Raw genomic sequence first — 22,336 nt, 5'->3', positions numbered from 1 at the left:
ATTTTTTTGTCCATGGTCAGTCCTTAAATTATGATTTTTCTAATCAGGGACCTGCATGCATTTGTGTATTGTCTGCAAGAGTAGAGTCCTGATGTCACACAGGACATGAGAATAATAACTAATCCAATTTATTTATTTTAAATTGAGTCAAATGAAAGAGGTAACTCCCTTGTTTCAGTTAACAGTTACATGTCAGAATGGATGTTCATTTTTTATTAATGCCCCTTGTTGTGGAAGGTTTCTGACCTCTGTATGTGAACAGCTCAGTCCCAGGGTTCTTAATTCCTGTATATGATTTTAAACACAAACATAAATTGTGTTGCCATTGACATCAACATACTGAATGATATTTTTAACAACTAACCAGCAAGACTGTTAATACATGTTTTGGCACTGTGTATTGCTTGAAAAGTTTTTTTTTTTTTCCTTTTTTCTTTTTCTTTGTAAAAAGGCATCCAACCTATTTTTATTAGTATCCAGCAATTCCAGAATGAGACGATGTGTTCTCTACTTGTGTTTTTTACTTTGCTATATGGGAGACTGAAAACTTTTATCCACCTTACCTGTTATCACAGTTTTGATTCAGCATTAAACACAGCCTTAAGGTTGCTAGTGACAGATTCAGAAAATCACAGCCACGTGATGCAGAGTCCTGATCTGATATAAATTTGCTCTGCTGGTACAGATTGTTTAAACACATGGGCAGGTTAGCTCTGTACCAGCGGTCAGATCAGGTGTTGTCTGTTTTCCTGCTGCTAACATGCAGCAGGCATATAAAGCACAAACACGGTGTAAGCTTTGTATTGTGTGCTCTCACTATTTCGACAAAAGTGAGATTTTATGTCCATGTCTGTTGTGGGTCAGACTGGTGTTGGCTGGATGTAGCTCATGGCAACTCATAAATGTTCAGCCCTGTGTTTAGATGATAGATTAATGTCATTTCAGGCTTGTCTTTAAATAGATTGAAAGAAGCAGCTTATCACTTACTGAGCTACAATGAGGGAAAAATTACTGGATGCTTTCTCTTTTGAATCATTCTATTCATCTTTATGATTTGCAAAGTCAGTTGGGGGTTTTCTTGCTTTTGGCTAAATTTTGAGTTTCTGCAGCCAAGCCATGGGGGAATCCAGCCACGTACTTGTGATCCTATAAAGTCCTTGAACTTCTGAGCTAGGCACCAAGAATATATTCATTCCTGAAATGGCTGATTGTTCAGGTTATACTAGATTTATTTGCCTCTTGATCTTCCTTTTCCCAGGGCCCAAGCCTTGCAGTTCCCAACACAAAACTTGTTTTTTTTTTTGTGATTGGCCATGAAGAAGGTCACTATCTAAACTAGGGAGGCAGCAGAAGGTGTATCTTAATTTGGAGCACCAGCTGTGGGAAAATACCCGTGTATGCAAGTTCAAAGACCCCCACAACAGCCAATGTGCTTCAGTTTGTCACTGAGGGAGGAGGATTGCAATAAGGAGGATTGCACACACAATTTAAAGACTGATCATCTGTTAAAGCCTAACAAAATAAAACATGAACTTTCATTTCCCCTCCTATTCAAAATAATTAAAAAACCATCCTGCTTCAGAGGCATTAACTGGCTAGAACTCAACTTATGAGTGAAAACACTGGTACTGAAGGCTCTGCTCCATTTAGTGCAGTCTTCTGTTACATTGCTGGCCATTACGTTTCACCCAGTTACTATGTACGAAGGCCAAAGACTTGTAAGGCCAAACATCTCAGCTCTTGAAAAAGCCAAAGCATGTGCCGGCTGTAGAACGGGAGAGGCCAAGCAGAGCATTGCTTGGGTGGGAAGATGTTCCATGTTTGCACCAACCTAGTGCAAACTGACAGTCTGCAGGGTGCTTTTAGGACATGTGAAACAAACCCCATCATTTAGAAGTAACTGCAGTAGAGCTGGTCCTGCCCTGAAGTGCAGAGTCAGACCTTTCAGGATCTCTTCCAGCTCCCTGACCCTATCCCCCTCCCCACCTTTTTGCTTGCTTGTTTGTTTGTTTGTTTGTTTGTTTTCTTTGAGGAGCATACTTCTGTCATCTGTTTGGAAATACTGTAATTTTTTTTTTCCCATTTTATTTGGATGTGTGACCCCTGGTTGTTAAGCAGCTGATGAGGTGGCAATAGCTGCAGCAAACACTTACCTTCCCTTTCAAAAAGGCACTGCATCACTACCAAAATGGTGAACTTGCTGATACTCCATATCGAAAGAGGGCAGGGAATGAATCTTCATTAAGGAATTTCTCTGATAAGTATTTTCTCCTCAAGGTTGACCTTCAACCTTGCTGGAAGCATCCTTCAGGCTCAATTCAGAGACCCAAGTGGTCACTGAGCCACTTTCTCCTTGCTCTTTTGACAAGATCTTATTGCTGGAGCAGATGTTTCTTAATTGTGCTTGGAATTTCTGTGGAAATGCTTTCTCTGCATTTCTCAAAAGCTACCTCATGCTGAAAAGGAGCTTAAAAATACTCGGTATGTAAAAGTCCTGTTGTTTCAAGTGATTTCCTGTTCACACGTGCAAATGCTGAAGACTGATTTATTTATTTTTTTTTTCTGCTGTGAATGAGAGAGGTTCTTGTAGTGCTGGTGGAGTTTTGCCATTTTGTATAAGCAGAGGACATGGCTCTTCTCAAAGCACCTTTATGTACATATATAGTTTTAATAAAAATATCAGTGTGAAGGCTTTTAGGCAATGTGTAATACTGTTTTGAGTATGACCATACCATCACATCGCATCTCCGGTCTATGTGGAATTAGACTTGTGCTATTACTCTGGATATAAAAGATATGAATTATTTTGGTTGCTTATTCTGCCAAATTGTTAATCTGGGAAAAAACAGCTATTTTTGTTTAAGATGTTATTAGCTATACAGTTAGAGTGTTAATGGTTATACAGAAATGTTCAGCTTTTATCTCTGATTTTGTTTTTTACTTTGTTGCTCTTTTCCTTCCCTGGGAGTAATTGCTGTTTCATTGTGTATGTAGCCTTGAATCCCATCGCATTCCTTTAAAATATAAAATGTGCTTTCTTAAACAAGTCCATCACAATATTTACTGCAGTCTGGCTACAAGGACTGCCCAGTGAATATTACAGCCATATCACTAAATGTTAGAACGACATCTTTACAACTTTGTCCTTGTTATTAATGACTTAAGTAATTTATTTCGTGTTAAACAATCTTGTTGTGTTAACAATTTCTCTACTGTTGCTTTGTCATCTTTTGTGTAGGCTTGTTGATTGTTGCAGCTAAGCTTTATTATAAAGGTCATTAAAATGCTCAGGGAAACTGTCATGCCACTCCTCTTATGTAAGCACAAGTGAAATATATTTAACAATTCACCTTCAAATAGCAAGATCTTAAGTGATTTTTTTGAACATTGATTAAATGTTTTAATATGCTTGCTGTGGTCAGATAAAGCAAACCTTACACTCTTGCAAGGCCTGTGTAAAGATGAGAAAAGTAGTGAGAAAATTCTCCTGCCTCTTTCATACTGTAGTGTTTTAAGTTACATTAACAGGATTTTCTCTTCCGGCCTTAAGTTTGGTGCATGAGTGTGAGGTCTCATCTTACAACTGATAAATTAAACAACAGTTTCAATGCACTTGCTATAATTATCTGAAATCACAGAATTACACGATCACAGAATCACAGAATCGTCTAGGTTGGAAGAGACCTCCAAGATCACCGAGTCCAACCTCTGACCTTACACTAACCAGTCCTCCACTAAACCATATCACTCAGCTCTACATCTAAATGTATTTTAAAGACCTCCAGGGATGGTGACTCCACCACTTTCCTGGGCAGCCCATTCCAATGCCTAACAACCCTTTCGGTAAAGAAGTTCTTCCTAATATCCAACCTAAACCTTCTCTGGTGCAACTTTAGCCCATTCCCCCTCCTCCTGTCACCCGGCACGTGGGAGAACAGACCAACCCCCACCTCGCTACAGCCTCCTTTAAGGTATCTGTAGAGAGCAATAAGGTCGCCCCTGAGCCTCCTCTTCTCCAGGCTGAACAAGCCCAGCTCCCTCAGCCGCTCCTCGTAGGACTTGTTCTCCAGACCCCTCACCAGCTTCGTTGCCCTTCTCTGGACTCACTCAAGCATCTCCATGTCCTTCTTGTAGCGAGGGGCCCAAAACTGAACACAGTACTTGAGGTGCAGATAAAATAAATAAATATAATTCTGAAATAACATTGTCTATGAGCCTAACTTAGAGTTTATACTGGAATGCACTGTTTAGTATGCATATCTATGTTAAATTGTAGTGGCAGCTTTACACAGAGGGCAAATGCTCCATTATTGCTAGCAATGCTTAGGGATTTGCATTTACTTCAGAATGTCGGAACTTGCATTTTTGGATCAAAAAGGCACCGTGTTTTACCATTGTGCACAGATATTTTCCTGGAACCATCAAGCTGCATATATGCGGTGTACTTATACTGTTATATTTACAGATAATATCCTTGAAAGTGTTGTGTTCATGCAGTATTTCTGCAGCTATTATGTTGCTCATATAGCTTGATAAAAATATTTTTAGCGTACTTTACGATGTATGCTAAGTGTATGTCACAATGGAATTAATTATTTCCATGGTAAAAATCTGTTGGGAACGTAGACTTCCCCAGGCTGGGGGTAGAAGAATTGGGATCAATTAGTACATTTTCAGTTACCCGGTGCAGTGGGCCGGGCCTGGCAGACCACTAGAGATGTTTTTGCATTGCACCAGCTTTGCTGGGGCAGGTTGCTAGTGAAGACAGTGATGTTACCTAAATTAATTCAAAAAGGAAGAAGCTCTGTTCAGGTTAAGGGCCACTGATTTATCATGAGGCAGGGTGATCAGATGCACTAGAAGCGTCACCATCCTGTCCTGCCTGCCTAGGCCTTGAGGGTTTGGTACCTCCATTTCCCTCTGCTTCTCTCGCTGGAATGGTGGCATGGTTCTTCCATGCACCCTGCATGCAGAACATAGTCAGAACCCATCCCTATCAGCTCTCAAGCACCCTAGAGAAGCCAGATAAAAATGTATGTCCAAAAAAAAACCGCTGTTTGGTTACATTGAAAAATTGCTTAGAACTATAAATCCTGTTAAAAACACAAACCTTCCTAATCTCTTTCTTGGCACCAGTACCAGTGCAGCCTTTTCACTGGTTATAAGAGGTATGTTTTTCTTCATGGATCCCAAAGATGTCAAACCTGCCAAACAACAGCTTGGTCACAGGTTTAATGTGCTTGGAGTAGGATTGTCATCACTTTTAATACCCCCACAGCTGCTGCCCCACCTCCCTGATCGCATTCTGTGCCCAGGGCCTGCAAAATTTGGGGTGCAGCTTTTTTTTTTTTTTTAATTTAATTTAATTTATTTCAGGGTTTGCAGTGATACTCTTGGCTGTCATTGAATCAGTGGCAAAACTCCTTTTGGCTTATATAGATGGAGAGTTTCGCAAGTGCTCTTTAAAGAAAATGGCTTGCACCCAAAGTTTCTTAGTCTTTAAGAAGCTCTTTAGGGAAAATAACCCTTTCTTCTGTGCAATTTTTAGTTGAAAGCCCTTCTCTTTGACTGATGCTGAAGGTATTGAATTTGCTGCGAGTGGGGCACGTTTGGGGGAGCTCATAGAAGCAGGAGCTTCTGGCCTTTGCCCATAGGGTCTTTCTACCAGATGCTGCATCTCTGAGGGCTTGGAAGGGCCTCATCTTCTCCAGTCTCATGATGCATGTGGCATTTTCTGGAGCTCTGGTTCCGAACACCAGTTCCTTTCTACTCTTTGAACATTTTAATATTTTTATTCTTGATTCAGGCTGTAGGAATGTGGTCTGTGCCTCTCTAATTTTGAACTTGAGATAACTGGGATACTGCAATGTACTCTACATGAAGTTCTTTTCTTCTTTTTTTTTTTTTTTTTTAAATGAAGGTCCATGCAGCAGCACTTCAGGTGGTTGACCAGAAGTTTATCTGCAGTGGTCTGCAATGACTTTTGTGGTACATTTTGCAGTTGCAGATGTTGTGTCTGTCTGAAGTTCTTGGCTGTTACAAGCATAGATGATATTTGAGAGATCTCCTGCTGCTGTGTGGTGGCTAGGTAAAGTTGAGGTTCTTGTTTAGAGTGTAAATCTAAGCAATACACTGTCAGGTTGGTCTCAACAAACACCCTTTGACTTTAAAATTTACTTCCTGTACAAGTCTGCCAGAATCAACACTGTATGAACTTGAAGGCAAGAACCTTCCCCAGCATTTTTGTGAGAAACAAGTAATGACCAGGGGCTGTGTTTATTTCCTGAGATGGTAAAGGGGGCACATCCTTTCCTTCGCTTTTATTGAAAGAGGATTTAACAATCTTAGATCCATGTGGAGGCTGAGAATCATCCTTAAGCTTACCTACGCATGGAAATAAACCTGTAACTTCCTCTTATGTTTTTCCAAGTCCATCTGAATATAAATAGGCTTGTTAGGGAAAGTAAACAATGGGAGAGATGTTGAATTGTCATTAGACAATGAACTGGTGAAAATAATGTCAAAGGCAAAGCTTCCTAGCCACTGGTAGATTCTCAGGAATGTGGCCCAGAGAAGTCCTCTGCTTCCATGCTCTCACAGCTGCCTTGTATTCAGGCCGCTTTGCTGGTGCCAGTGTGCCTTATAGTTTCGGTTTTAGCACGAAAAGGATAACCATTAAGCTTAAATTGGTTCTCTATTTAGAAACACACACCGTTCTGAAAGAAATATGCCAGTAGGATGTGTTTTCAGCTAAATTGTGTGGAAGAGGCTCAGAACAAACATGGCCTTCCAGGAGCACATGGTCATGTGTACACCATCTATCTTTATTTATTTATTTATTTATTTATTTATTTATTTATTTCTGTTGGTTTTGCTCTGTTTGTTAATATTTAAATTAGGGTTCAATTGCCTAGTTTTAGGTGCTGATAACCCTAATATTAATCTCTTCATACTTCAGCAGTGGGTCAATTGTAGAGGTTTGTGCACTATAGAGAAGTACACAAGAAAAGGTAATTGGCAATATTACCTTGCAAAATGGAATGGGGAGCAGTGGAGCAAGCACTTTTGCTGGAGGCAGTAGCAGTGCTACCAAACAAATGTTTTCTGAGAGTGTAGGAATTTCTTGTGGGACTCATAGCATTGTGCCGTGCTGTTGTTTACTTAGGAAAGATCTGTGCAAGTAGCTCCTGCTGTTCCACTGCAGCCTGCTTCTGGGGCTGGGCTGGGCACATTCGCCCCCCGACGGACTGGGGAAGGCACTGCCTCTGCAGGAGTGGGTGTACTGGAAAGGTGTAAACTATCCTTCAGGTTTAAGCTAGTAGCATAAGCCTTTTTCTCAAAAGGCTAAGAGCTCTGGGCTTCTGCCTAGTTGAGCTTACATTGTATGTGCAGTGAGGCTGACAGAAATCAAGCTGGTACATGTTTCTGAAGCTGTTTGCATTGTTCTAAAACTGTGCATTAACAACTGCTGCAAAAAATAATAATCTGAAGTAGTTGTAGCACTGAAATTTTGTTTAATTTAATATGTATATGTATATGTATGTTGGTAGTCCTTCCAGGCTGTTTTTATGTGGCCTAGGACATCCTAAGTTTTTTGTTTTGTTTTGTTTTGTTTTGTTTTTCCTAATGAAGTTGTCTGAATTAGTCTCCAACAAGTGGCTTCCCCAGACTCTGAGGTGATCAGTAAAGTGAGTTTACTGCTTACTGGGAGTGACAGCTCCCAATAAAGCAGTGGCTTGCCTGTATACAGAGATGAGTACATGGCAAAGTCAACGCTCATGAATGTCTGGATTTAAATACAGCTAAAGGCAAGGCCAAACATCTAAAAACTGAGTGCAAAGAGCTAAATGAACTGGCATTTTCACCTTATCTCCTCTTCTTCCTTCTCCACCTGCAAAGACTGCATATTGGTCTGGCTTGGGAGCTGGATGCATCTTTCCTCCTTCTCCAGATGCAGGAGGCTAATCCCTTTCTCTGACTGTTTCTACCTGGAAGTTTTCTAGACTTGACTGCAGATGATCTTTGCTTGAGGGGAAAATAAAAAACAAAACAAAAGGTTCTGGTGACAAAGTTGGCTTTACACAGAGGAAATGAACAACATTCTAGTTGTGGTGCTCTCTCACTGCAATTCAAAGAGTAAGGCACATTTAATGTGTTCATGGGCATATACTGAGACACCTCTTGTAGCAACAATAATATCATCCTCAATATTCAATAGTATTGATATTTGGCATTCTGTTTTTTCTGTGTGCAATTAATGAACCTCTGCCAGCAAAGGCTGGAGGAAAGTGGAGGAGAAAAGTGGTCACAGGATTTAGGAAGACTGTTAAACACATTTGTGCCAGCAGAGCAAATGGATGCAGTCGTGGGTGCGGTCATCTCCATCAGTCACATCTGTTTGTGACATTGTCTAGCTGCATTATGGCATCTTTTTCTCTTTTTTTTTTCTGTAGTGTGTGTATATACAGAGATACAATTATATGTATGCTACATATACAACATGTATGATAATTATATTAACAGTATAATAATTTTATTCAAATGTATATATAAAAAAAAGATTTTGCAAATGTAGGAAAGAAGTTGATCAAACACTGTATGTAGGCTTTCTAGTTCCAGCCAGTCCCATGATCTCCATCTCGCTCTCTATAGGTACCTCAAGGGAGGCTGTAGTGAGGTGGGGGTTGGTCTGTTCTCCCACGTGCCTGGTGACAGGACGAGGGGGAATGGGCTTAAGTTGAGCCAGGGGAGTTTTAGGTTAGATGTTAGGAAGAACTTCTTTACTGAAAGGGTTGTGAGGCATTGGAACAGGCTGCCCAGGGAAGTGGTGGAGTCACCATCCCTGGAAGTCTTCAAAAGACGTTTAGATGTAGAGCTTAGGGATATGGTTTAGTGGGGACTGCTAGCGTTAGGTCAGAGGTTGTACTCGATGATCTTGAGGTCTCTTCCAACCTAGAAATTCTGTGATTTCCTCTGCAGCATAGATACGTTTGATGCTTTTCGTGGAAATATTGCTTTACTGTCAAACTTGTCATTAAATAGACATAATTGTGCACTAAGGGTAGCTGGAGTTAAGGAGAAGATGCTTAAATATTCAGGTTTAATTGTGGTATTAACTACATTTTGAAGGCTGGAGCTCAGAAGAGAGGATGAGGAAGGCAGAAGTGAGAAGAGAGGGTGAAGAGGGGGCAGGCAGCAGCTTGGCAGGCACGGGGCATGGCTGGATGGGACAAGTGCTGTGCAAAGCAGTGAAGGGACAGGAAAGGATGAAAAGGCAGGCATGAACTCCAGAAGTCCAGTGGCAACAGGATGCAGTTGCACAAGGTTTTCAGAGGGTGAGAAGGGGAGATGATGTAAATGTCCCAAGGATGTTTTGGAGATGAGTAGGTGAGAAGAAAAGAGATACTTCAAAGCTAGAGAAAAAAAAACACATAGTGGCTCGATCAACTAATGGAAACTGATACATATTTTAGTGGAGGCAACTGAGGAGTATGGAATTGAGGAGTATGATATAAGGAAGTCTATAGGTGGGATGGATGCAATTTGGAAGTGCTGGAGACGAACTTATGTTTAGTGAAGTAATTGCCTCTGATGCCAGGTGTGGTAATCACCCAGCATCAGAAAGCACGCAGACTTCTATTGAGCTGTGAAAGTTCTTTTATCTTTGAGTTTTCTCTCGTATTATATGGTTTAACCCTCCTTTTTTTGAATTGCACAGAATTTTCAAAATGAAGCACTTAATTATTTGGGCAGATACAAGATAGCTGCCTATTTGCCTTTCTTCTGTAATTTTTTCCTTAAGTTACTAGCAGTTTCTTCCTCTGAAGGGTTGTAAGGTAGGACTTATGAAAAAACTGTTATCATATACACTTGAGCTTTGCACTGTATTTTCCCTTTTGCTTTTTCCCTCCACCCTTTAGAAGACAAGGAGTTGTGAAATTGTTCCTCACATCTGGCAGTGTGATCAGTGTTTCTGAAGTTGTTCCTCTATCTTCACTGAGTCTAAACAGACTTTTTTTTTTTTTTTTTTTTTTTTTTTTTTTTTTTAAGGAGCAGTGTAAGACAACAGTTACAATTTAAAGTTGATTTTTTTTTTTCTAAGAGTTGGTTTATAAAATGAGAAGTACTGCCACGAAAATATCTCCAGTGTTCTTGCAGTTGCGCAGTGTGAAAGCTGGCTGCCTATGTAGTCCTTCAGCCTTAGGGGTCCAGAGGGTTCAGAGGTGGTTTGTGAGTGATGGCCCATGTGGTGCTCCCCTGCACCAGGCTGCTGGCAGCAAAGCTCATACTGGAGCAGTCCTTGGAGCTATCTGAGATATTTCAGGGACATACCCTGTTCCTGTCTCCCCAGAATAGCCATCCATAGCATTACTCAACCAATAAAAAGACCCATTCACAACTAACATAAAAAGATGAAAAAAATGATAGTTAAAAAAAAAAAAAAAAAAAAAGGATATAAGTTACAAATAATAATAGAAAAAAGAAGACCAGTTCTGTGTATAACTGTGAAAAAGAGAAGCAGGAGAAAGCACTTGGCAGTTACAGTAACACTTCAGGCTAATAAAAAGAGATAAGCATCAATTTCTGGGGATGACAGACATGTCTGCTCTCAGTGCTAGTCTCCTAAAGTTGTTTACATCTAATCTTGCCAGAAAATCCTATTTAAGGAAGATGTTGTGTGTCTGAAACTAGATTCTGCCTCTTTAGCTCTAGCTCAATAGACACGCTTGTGTTTAAGAGGAAAACAAACGCAGGATTTGCGTTGTTACAAGTGACAAGAAGGATGTCCTTGGGGAAGGCAGTCAAAGATGTGACTTTGCAGTGGTCTGGCAAGGATCTCACTGCATGTGGACCAAGAGAAATGGCCTGCAGTCCTGCGGACACTTGAGGTTGTGGAGATGGTGAAACACCCCAGTACTTCTTTTTTCTTACTTGATCACAAATTATCCAGCATGTTTACACAAAGAGGCTCATTTATTATATAATGAAAAGGAGCACAGCTGTATTGTTCAGCCATGGAAATTTCTATGCTACCGTGTTATGCTTTGATGCAGGCTTTTACCATACTTCTCATGGAGCTGATGGAGCGCATGTCACAGCAGCTGTTCAGAGTAGCAAGGGCACATGCATCTTTTGGAAGTGTGAAATGATGAGATATTCTTCTGCGGTGTGTTTTCCTGAAACACCAGTTCAGATAATGCTTGGGCAAATCCAGTCTTACTTCGAGCAACCGTGGCAGCCAGGAACCACGTTGGAGCAAGCTGTCCTCCTCTTTGAGGAAATGCAACTTCATCTAAATTTCCTCCCTTGAACATGTCAGACACTTGTTATTGTTTGCTGCTTCTCAGATCCCTTTCCTGTTCTTTTTTGAAGCCATTGTATGGCAGACTTTTCTTGGCTGGTTGCTTTCTGTTTACTATAAGAGAACAAAACAAAACAAAAAACAACACACATGGGCAGGTATCTGGGAACTAGTATTTTTTGAAACTCAGCTGTAGAGTTGCAACAGTGCTTTTGTAAACCAAGTCTAAACTATTTCAATCACTTTTTTTTTTTCCTTTTTTTTTTCTCTTTCTTTTAACACAAAGAATACTTTGTAAATAGCAAAATCCTCAGATTCATTGATTTGCTTGCTCTGAGGCATTTTTATTTAAAAGTCATATATTTGCACAAGTCAGGATGAAAGTAGTATGCTAAAAGGCATTGTTTAAAGACAAATTTTTAAATCACCTTACAGGCATAAACACAGCATTATTTTCAAAGGGGAAGTAGAAAATTTCAGATTTGTCATTGGATCACAGACTCTGTATAATAGAGTTGGAAAGGTTATAAAAAGTTTGCACTGGAATTATATATTCATGTGTGTGTTGAAAATGAGAAACCTATTGGATGTTTATGACAACATATTCATTTTTCAGGGACAGGTGACTATAAATGCAAAATTTGAGAAAGGCATTTACCTGCCAGAAGATGCCGAATTTTACTTTGTTTATGACGGATCCATGAAGAGGCACATAATGTTTGCTGCGCGGATAAGTGACAATGCTCTTCAGTCCCTAGTTCCAGGTGAGTGTTACTCGTTTTTATTTCTGATCTCTTTGCTATACTGCAGTCCCATTTTGAAGTTGGACATAACTGGGTGATTTGGGTAACTCTGTTTTATGGCTTTGTAGTGGAGGAAATGTAGGCATTGAATGATGGTCCTTAGGATGCAGTGTGAGTTTAACTGGCCATAAGTTATGCTGCCCTCTGTAGCCATCTGTACCTGCATGGTGTCAGACACAGACAATGCTACAGGCAGGGCTTTCCTGGGTGTACACATAGTAGGGTGTGTAGGAAAATGCATCTTCAGGCATTTCATTGATTTTAGTCTGACTTAATTCTATTCAACAGTTCCATCCTACTAGAGTTTGCCTCTGGGAATTGTAATGCCTACAATACTCTCAAGCTGTAGTTACATTTTTGTCTGGGCTTTCCCTGAAGGCAGCAGTCAGCCCAGCTTGCAGTACCCAGGTGGTGGTGGCTTGGGGTGGTTGGAGCTCTGCTTGAGCCATGGGGAGAATCATCTGCAGGTGCCTTGCTGCAAGTAGAGGGGGTTTGAGCTCCCTCACAGCTGGCGTTGTCTCTCTTGGCCTTGGCGTTTTCCCTCTTGCTGGTGTAATATGAACCCTGACTGTTGTCGTTATCGTCTGCTTTGTGACCTTTTCATTTGTGGAGTAGGTGGCTATAAACATGATGTACCTAGGCAGTAAGTTCCACTTGTTATTTGTTCTTGTTTTCTAAAGGACATTTAGAATCTGAGAGTAACCAGTGAGTATAAAAAGGGAAAGTTTGCTGCTGTTACGTGGTGGCTGCTTTAGTCTGTAAATGCTAAAAGATTGTCATGAAATACAATGGGAGAAAACGCAGTGCTAGACTTATCCCAGGGTAGCAAGGTTATTTTTCTGAGATGCCTGAAATGACACTACTAAATGATTACTTCTCAGCTAGGATAAAAACAGGAGGCTACAGGCAATGCTTAGTCCTCTGTCTGCTCTCAACAGGGGCCATTAGCAGATGAAAATAAAAGGCGAAGTTAAAATATGGCTCTGGTGTAGTTACTGTTGGTTCATAGTGGCCAAATTAAACATAAGGGAATGCAGAGCACTTCAAAAACAACTGCAGATGTGGTAAGCACATGCTTCTGCAGATATAAGACTGCATATAAACTTGTAGTTATTGGGAGGCTATTGTAGGAAATTTAGATTTGCACCCATAGTACGTCATGGCAGCTCTCCAGTAAGACGTGTGAGTACAGGGTGCACACCTTACGGATGTGTGACATTTATCCTCACCTGGTTGGCAAAGAAAGAGGAAAGGTGGGGTGGGATTTTTAAGTGGCAAATTCCCTTAGACTTCGACAGTCAGGGTTGTAAATTAGACAGTTGATACAACATTGAATCAAGCCTGCCAAAAGTATGAAATGCGCATTTGTTAAAAGCATCTAGGTTTTGGCCTGCATGGAGATGCTGGGTAGATTAAAAAATGTGTGTTAATAAATAGATGTGATGTATTCCTCAGAGTTCATGTTGCATGCTACTGTGACATTCTTTTTATGGGTGTCTCTTGTAATTCTTATCCAGGTACTTTCATGCTTTTGATTTTTGGTGTTTAGTACTGAGATGGTTACCTCTTCTTTCTCTTGTAGTTGAAGAACCTTCATATAGAAGGACTGCTTTAAAAATGCACTATATCAGTATAACTGGAGGACTGGCAGTTCAGAATCTAGTCAAATCCAAGTTCATCAACAGAAATGCTTGGTGGGTGCCTGACAATAAGTAGGTGTAACTAGAGGGAAGAAGAAAGTAATTCTGGATGAGTAGTCACCGCTCTTACAGGATGAGAAAAGAGGAAAAACTAATTAATTTTCTGAGCATATATAATTTTAATGATTAATTTACATTATGATTTTAGGCCATGGATGCCAGGAAGAAGTTTCTGTCTCTGTGTTAATGTACACAAGAGGATACTCACCTGTGGTGCTCGGCAGCTGTCCTGTCACCTACAGAGAGAACCTGACTTGCAAACTGTCTCGTTTTCTGGTCAATCACACAGAATGCATCACTGCCACTAGTCACAAGGTTTTACTGGATAAGTTTGGGCTAACAATAAAAGAGCTGCAGTCCCTGGATAATGATTTGACAATGGCCATTGCTCATGAAGAATTGCCATCAACGTGGAACATCCTTGGAAGCTACTCAGAAGGTGGTAAGATTTTCTTTCAGGTTGGAAGGCTTCTAGTGGTGACTTCCTGCATAGGTCAGAGCAGAGTCTCTCAGCATTTTATTGAAGGTTTCCAACCCTTCTGCTTTATTTTGTGATTATGATGAAAAGTTGTTTGAGAAGGGTACTCAGAGATTTGGTGTGCGCCCAGAAGTTTTAAAAATAATTGTGGCTATTGTAACTCAGTCTCTCCAGAAGATTTTTGTACTTTGACTCACTGTTAAAATAGCTTTTATAAAAAGACTCTGCTTTTACAAGATTAAAGGGTTGTCTCTTAAAAAGAATTGTAGTAGTAATTGTAGTAGTAGAGTATCTCTACCGTGATTCCAACCAAGTGAAGTGTTTTAATTGTGCAGACAAAAAGGAGACGAAGTATACAGTCATAAAACAGAATAATGTGTTACTGTAGGCATTTGGATATGTAGAGTAAGCATACTGTTTATCATAGTTCTGTAAGTATTTATGCTTTACTTGCAACTATGATTATTCTTAGGGGAGAGTATCATTAACCAAGTTTTGATTTTTTTTTTTTTTAAATAGAAAGTGGAATGAAAATATACATGAAACCTTACATTAGGGTATGCTATTGAAAAATTTTGTAACAAAATCAGGTGAAATTTGCCTGGCTTCATGTTTCATTGCAAACACAAAGCTGTAGTTACTTTTTGCTGAAGAGTGTAATTTTTTTTGCAGACTGAGTTGATTTATAGCTGAGGTTGGAAACAGTGTTAAACTTGATGGCTTCACATGTTTTTCATTGAAAATTTGGTACTTTTGGCTGTTTTCCTCTTAGTACTTTAAATTGCTAAAATTTGGAGGACAGGCAGTTTCCATATGAGCCAAACTGAAGGAGAGATTCATGCAAGCTTTTGGGAACTGAAAATACAATGCTTAGCCCATTTCTCTGGGTGAGGGTTTTTCCCTGTCTTAAATCTTTCTAATTCTTAATGACAGTCAGCTTGAAATCTGCTACTGCCTTCCTCAGGAGAAGGATAATTTTTGTCTGTCTGCTGTAAATAGCTCTTTCAAGAGATGTAAAAACAAATACCAAGGCTCATTCAAATATTGGCTAGACATTGGATTTACTTGTTTCATTTTCATGTGTAGTAAATATTTGTTCACATCGCTCAAATTCTGGAATTACTGTTTTGTAGCAGTGAAGATCTTGATTCAAAGTCTGAAGAAATCAGCTGTAGTTTTTTCACAGATTTCGCTAAGCTTTTCATCAAAACCAGCTGAAGCCCAGTCCAGAAGTAACAGCAGGACACCAGAGCTAGTGAGAGATGCTTGGCCAAATCTAGATGCCTACCTGTTTGCCTGAAACTCGGGGAAGTTTCTGCTGTGTGTGTTGTGAGTCTGGGGGATCAGAGACCAGCACAGCCAGTACCAGGCAGAGCTCTGCCAGGGCAGCTGCTACCCAAATCGCAAATTTTTAGTTTTGCTAGCTGTCAATTTTGAGGTGTACTGCAGCATTTATACATTAAATTGCTCAGACTCAGTGGTCATTCATGCCTCTTGTGGGGAGTGTGTGTCTAACCAGGAATCATAGAATCACAGAACAGCTTGGGGTGGAAGGGACCTTAAGGAGCACCCAGTCCTAACCCCTCTACCATGCGCAGGGACACCTCCCACAGACCAGGTTGCCCAAAGCCCCATCCAGCCTGGCCTTGAACACTTCCAGGGATGGGGCATCTACAGCTTCTCTTGGCCGCCTGTACCAGGGCCTCACCAACCACCCAAGAATTTCCTCCTAACACCTAATCTAAATATCCCCTCTTTTAGTTTAAAACCATTCCCCTTGTTCTGTCATTTATCTGCCAGAGCAAAAAGTTGCTTTCCCTCTTTTTTATAAGCCCCCTTTAAATACTGAGAAGCTGCAATAAAGTCACCCTGGAGCATTCTCTTCTTTAGGCAGAACAGCCCCGGCTCTCTTAGTCATAGGAGAGGTGCTCCAGCCCTCCAACCAACTTCATGCCCCTCCTCTGGACCAACTGTAACACACCCACATCCTTCTTGTGCTGGGGGCCCCAGACTTGGATGCAGCACTCCAGGTGGGGTCTCACAAGGGCAGAGCAGAGGGGGACAATCACCTCTCTCCACATGCCGCCTTTCTGGGCTGCAGTCGTGCACTGCTGGCTCATGCTGAGCCTTTTGCCCACCAGAACCCCCAAGTCCTTCTCTGCAGGGCTGCTCTCAATGGGTTCTTCTCCCTGTCTGTGCTCATGTCTGGGATTGCCCTGACCCAGCTGCAGTACTCTCCATTGATGTGTGCAGGTCACATCTGCATTCATACCTCAGGCATTGCTTTAAATGGGGATCTTCTTCCTGCTTTCCAGGCAGTGCCAGTGTTACATCTGGGTGGTTGGCTCTCTCCTCTCCCAGAGTGACAAAGTCCTTGTAAGGGGTGTCCCTGCTAGGCAGGAAGGCAAAGGCTGGCAACCCTTGTTGACTGAGGGCTCCCAAAAGGTTTCTGGCTAGCTTTTCCTTCAGCCCAAGGGTGGACTGTCATTCCCTCTGTCTCTCCCTCCACTCCTTATGTAGTGTAGTTCTGCCCTCTGTCAGAGTTTGTGAAGCAACAATAAATGTGTTGCTGCCAGTGCTATGGTAAGGATGTGTTGATACAGCAAAGAAAACTGAGGCTGAACGAGGACAAGATGGATCCTGGCCTTTGAGGGGAGTTTTCTGTGCCTCTGTTAAGACAGATAGGTGGTGGAGAGCCTTCCATACCCAGAGAAGTCCTGACTCTAGGCCTTTTGGGACAGAAGTCTGTGGAGTCCTTTAAATGCATCACTTGCAAGAATGGCCTGGGTGGCTCAAATAACTGGTTATGGCCATGTGCACACATATAGAAATAAGGAAGCCTGTCATCTCATAGTGTATGTAGTCAACTTGACAGGAAAGCAGCTTACCCACAGTAACTGAGTATTCAGCATTTTACGTTAAAAGTCTCTACATAGTTCTTCCAATTTTTTTCTCCTGTGTTTTCTGTTCATGAGGCCCATCTGTTTTAGTCTCTTCTAATCAATTTGTACAATTCTTCTTCATCTCCTGTATCCTTTCTCTTTCTTTTCTGAAATCATTTTTTTTTTTTGTCTCACAGCCATATTCTCTTTCACCTGAGCCTGAGAAGCACTGACTTACATTCTAACCCACTTGTTGTCTCCATACCAGTATTTTTGTCCCAGTGCCAAGAAGCTGAGCAAAGCCATCAGTTGCATGTTGAAGAGGGAGCCCTGTGCATGCAGGGGAAGGAGAGGGAGGGATAAGGAACTGGACTGTGGAAGGAGGACCTTGGACAGGCAAGAGGAAGAGGAGAAGGAGGTTCTTCCTCTTCCACCATGAAGTAATGAAAGGCTGCCCCAGGACCTTGCTTCTTCCCTGACACCCCCTGAAAAAGATCAAACTGGGGGAGAAATATGGGAGCTAAAAAGAGAGGGAGACCCTTTCTCCGTCCTTGATGTCCCTGAAATTCCTTGTCGTGAAGGTCTGTTTAGTGTCTTGACACGTGACAGTGTCAGGATGTTCATTTTAGTATCAGTATTATGAAAGATTTTGGGTGGTATCATTCATCACTAGTTAGGATCTCATGCCTGTGAGACTAAATTGCTGATGATTCTGTCAGTTTTCAGGCCTGTTGGGCTATTTTTATTAGAAAAAAATTACTTTTGAGTGACACATGGCTTGAGAAAATTGTTGCACCATCTGGTGTTTTTGGATCTCTTTCATTTTTTATGAGGATTTAGAGACGTATGGGTTGATGGAAAGATGGAAGAATAATTTATTCATAGGAGCTATGGTATTTGGAAAAAGTGTTTGTATTCCCTTTATAAGGCATAAAAAGTACTGGATAAAGAGAGAGACTGGATTGTCTAGGGAGCATTGCAAATAATTCAGGAATTTAGTGCAGTTGCACAGGTCAGAACTTGTTATCCACATTATTTAAAGTTCAACAAAGGAAACAAGAAAGCACGAACCTTCTGGTAATCCTCACTTGTATTAAGTGCCTGTTAGACAGCTATGTCAGAAAACGCCTGCTCACAAAAAAGGGTCAGACGGTCTGATCACTTGGCCCACAGCCAGTTTACTGCCAGGGGAAATTGAGGACCCAGTGGAGGTGCTGTGCTTGCACACGTACTCCTTGGTGGGTTTGAGGAAAGGGGAAAGAGGGACAGGAGTGGAGAAGCTGTTTATTTGCTAATTGTACTTTTGTAATGGACATTTTCATTCTGAAAATTGGATTGCTCAATTTAGGAAGCTAAACTGTAATAAATATTATCCCAATTAACTTGTTAAGGTTGGTCAGAAAAGGAGAATCCTCTCACAGTTGTTATGTTCAGATAAAAAAAAAAAAGATGAAAAGAAGAGATGGATTCATTTGGATGAGAAATGCTCTATGATAACCTTCAGAGGATGTCTCCGTGCTTCCTATAGTAGGGTCAGCTTAGGGCAGTCTTTCAGGGCTGGCAGCCCCATCAGACATGGACACAGCATCCTCTCTGCACCTCTTATGTCCTTGGCATGCTCAGGCTTTTGTCCCCTGGCTGTCAGAATGGGTGCGCAAGTGCAGGAGCGTGGACTCTGCAAGGCATCTGCATTACACACAGGTGGCTGAGGGTGTCTCAGTTTGCTTTAAGGGCATTGCTGGGAGGCTGAGGTCAGGTTGTCTGGCTGACATAACTGTGCTGGTAGTGAAACAAGAATGTTTCCTGCCAGCTTTGTCACTACTACATTTTTTTTCTTGAAGAAGAGTGCTCTATTAGGTTTGAGGCTATTAGTAGAAGCAATAAAATTATGAAAAATAGCTGTGGTTCATAGAGAACAGAACAGTGTCTATACTTGTTTAATTCTCTTTCAGAAACAAAGAGAATTTTCATTTTATTTCATAAATGCTCTGTAATTGTTTTTTAGGAATAGGTCTTGTGGAATTGTGAGAAAAATCACAATAATTTTCTTCAGACAGGATCTTCTCTGAAGCTGTTTTATTCGTGATTGCAATGGCAAACGTCCTGCCAATTAGGAGAGCATTTTAGTAAACAAATCATAGCCTTTTATTCCCTATTACCTGAGATCTGATCACCTCCCCTTTTTCCTCATTGCCTGAGTACTACAGGTTCCCAAGCTCCTCAATGCTCCTCTATACCATATATTTACAATTCTTTTTTTTTTTCAACCCTTTAATTTCACCTTTTTCCTTTTTTTCCCCTTTCTTATGTTTTGAGAACCTGTGATCTTTGTTTTACCATTCTCAAACCGCTCATCCTGTTTTTCTCAAGCTTTTATCTTATTTTGGAACAGTGAGGCCTTCTACTGTCCACTTATCTAGTTAGCATTTCTCCTTCTTATGACTGTACAGCTACCTTGGAATATAGAAGATTAGTTCTCTACTGCAAAAACACAACTTAGTTTCTCACAGAATGACTTGAAGTATCCAACTTCTCTGCTTTATAGGCTGCTTTTGGGGAACGCTGTTCTGTTTTCTGTTGCATTTTTGACATTTTCATTTCCCTTCCCTGCTCGCTTTCACTGTAAATCCTGTTACTGTTTCTACTTGGTGCTAATTATGGTCCTGCTATGCTACATGCACTCAAACATGTCTCAGTGTCAGGCTGGTGGCTGCTGGTTGGGTTTGGCCAAACCAAGAGCAGCAGATGTGCCTGACTGTTGTAACCCACCTCCTGGGCCTGGGCCAGCTCTGTCTGAAGTAGGTTGAAGGGTATCGAAATAGACTGGAATAGTTACAGCTGGAAGGGATCTACACAGATCACCAAATCCAGTAGTTTAATCGATAAAGGTACCCTACAGAAGGGCAGATGATGTGAGGAATAGAAAAAGGGGATATTCCAGTTAGTAAGTAGAAAGGGGTTAGGTTTCAGAACAGCACTGACTTCATGCCTCACTGCTGTGTGTTCACAAAACCATTTGCCATGTGAGATCAGCATGTATGTATGTTTCTGCAGTAGTGGGGTGCACAGAAGACTTCTTTATAAACTCGTACCTAGGGGAAAATTAAAAAAAAAAATTAAGAGTAATACATAAAAGAATGAAGCCAGGAAAAACTGGAATTTGTCAGACTGTTTTGATGTCTCCCTCTGCTTTTCAAGTCACAAGTCTTGAGTTTTCGTTCTCCTTCCAGGAAATGAATGAGATTCATAGCCCAGAAAGGGCTTAGTCATTTCTGTCAGAGAGAAATATTTGTTTTTAGTTTATTGTTTTGGACGTAGGAAGAGATTCAGGTGCAAGGAAGAACAAAGGGATTTATATAATGTTTAAAACAGATTGTGTTGGCTCAGCTCAGTGTAACTCAAACAGGGTGTTTTGGCTGGAGAACCGGGATGCGATGCAAAACAACGTCCTGATAGTGCATATCCTTTACAGCACCACCTGCTTGTGGTATCTAACCTTGTATGAATCAGCCAGCACTGCATCTTTCAAATGTTAGTAATTGTTTTTTTGTGTGTCTTGATGGAAGATGGTATTTTATACCACTTAAATATGAATTTGTTGAAGAAATCTTATGTTTTCATTGTTTCCTGTTTTTCTTCCATTTTGTTTTTTTTTTTTTTTTTGGCTGCTGAGTGAAGTTCAATGAATTATGTTGTGTTTTTTTTTCACCACATCTTTATTTTTGTTTCTTGATGTGGTATTTTTATTTATTATTGCATTTGTTTTGCCATTTTGCCACATTACAAATCTTCCTCAAGGGAAGAGTAAATGAAAATGAAAAAATATGGGAAAATGCCATTTGTTCCCTGCCATTGAGGAGCCAGAAGAGGAAGAGTAAAAGAGAAGAATTGAGACTGGAAGCTGTTCTTATGAAAAAAGTTGCTAAAAAAATCAGAAATTTACTTTTTTTTTTTTTTTTTTTTTTCCCCCCTCCCCTTTGGTATTGCTAATCATAAATAGAACCATAGCAGAATGCAGGATTTAGATGGACAGGATTGCTGGAGGTGGTCTGTTCCTGCCCCCTGCTCGTGGCTAGCATCAGAGTTGGATCAGGTTGCTCAATTTCAAATTTCGAGTACCTCCAAAGGACAGAGGGGTCCGTAACCCCTCTGGGTAGCCTGTCCCAATGTTTGACCATCCTTTTGGTGAAAAATATTTTCGTTGTATTGGAAGAACTCATTTACCTTCCTATTTATCTTGCAAACCTTAAGCTTTATATTTCAGATTTTAGTATCCTGAAGGTGTTAGTAATCGCCATCAGGTTTTGCCTGCTCCTAGGCAAGCCAGATGTGAGTAGTAGGAGAGTAGCCCAGCAAAGACTCTTTGGAGTTGAAGATTGCAGAGGGATCTAAGTACTGTTTCTAACTAAGTGCTAGTGAAACCAGCTGGTTGAACTGCCAGGCTGGTTCTGCTACAACATGCTTTTAAGGTAGCCATGAGCAAACTGAGTCTAGTGTTAGATGAAGGTCATTGGGTTGGACAGGTAAAAATTAGTTACCAGAATATTTGTGGTGAGATAACAGAAGATATTATTGTAAGTCATGTTTTAAGACCGCAGAGATTAATAAGTGTTATTTAAGTTAAATTTAAAACTAGGTTCTTTTGTGGTAGACTTATTCACACTACATTGTTTTTAAGATTTGGCCTCCAGAAATGTAACTTTATTTGCTGCAGTGTCAGAGCTTAGGGTAGGCTACTGCCTAGGCTACTCCTTATGGGAGTCTTCCTAAGGGCTTCCTTTTTTGCTGAGCAGAAAAGTCCTAATCATATTTTGCCCAGTGTAAATTTATCTGTGGTTTTTGTGTGCGTGCACTTTTTTGTCTGTTTGTTTGTTTGTTTGTTTTATTAATTACAGTGTTACAATAGACACTGAAACCCAGTGACCCAAGGCCAAAGTTTTAATCAGGCAGTGGAGTTCAGAGTATAGTCTGTCCTTATATTTCTGTCTTTAATCTGAGGGTTGGGGTGTGGTTAATATATAATCAGATGCTTAGTGTACTTAATACTGGTTAAAACATTTGCATGTGTTTTAATTAGATGGTCTTATGCACTGGTTGCTTACGTAGAAAAAAATGGCCAAATTTGAATCATCCAGAGTCCTACTATGATGTCTAAAGTGGGACTTCAGTGT

At 40.7% G+C, this 22,336-nt stretch overlaps 1 protein-coding gene across 1 annotated transcript in view; it reads left to right on the top strand.

Annotated features, from left to right (window-relative positions):
• Nucleotides 1–22,336, top strand: part of ARHGEF28 (Rho guanine nucleotide exchange factor 28) — a 128,850-nt gene that overhangs the window by 19,401 nt on the left and 87,113 nt on the right. The window contains exons 3-4 of the mRNA XM_084305513.1: nt 11,919–12,066; nt 13,954–14,244. Coding sequence (XP_084161639.1) covers nt 11,919–12,066; nt 13,954–14,244 — 439 coding nt within the window. The remainder of the gene's footprint in view (nt 1–11,918; nt 12,067–13,953; nt 14,245–22,336) is intronic.

This window comes from Netta rufina (assembly GCF_964035555.1).
Source record: "Netta rufina genome assembly, chromosome: Z".
Classification (NCBI taxonomy): domain Eukaryota; kingdom Metazoa; phylum Chordata; class Aves; order Anseriformes; family Anatidae; genus Netta; species Netta rufina.
This window is presented reverse-complemented; position numbering and strand designations above follow the sequence as displayed.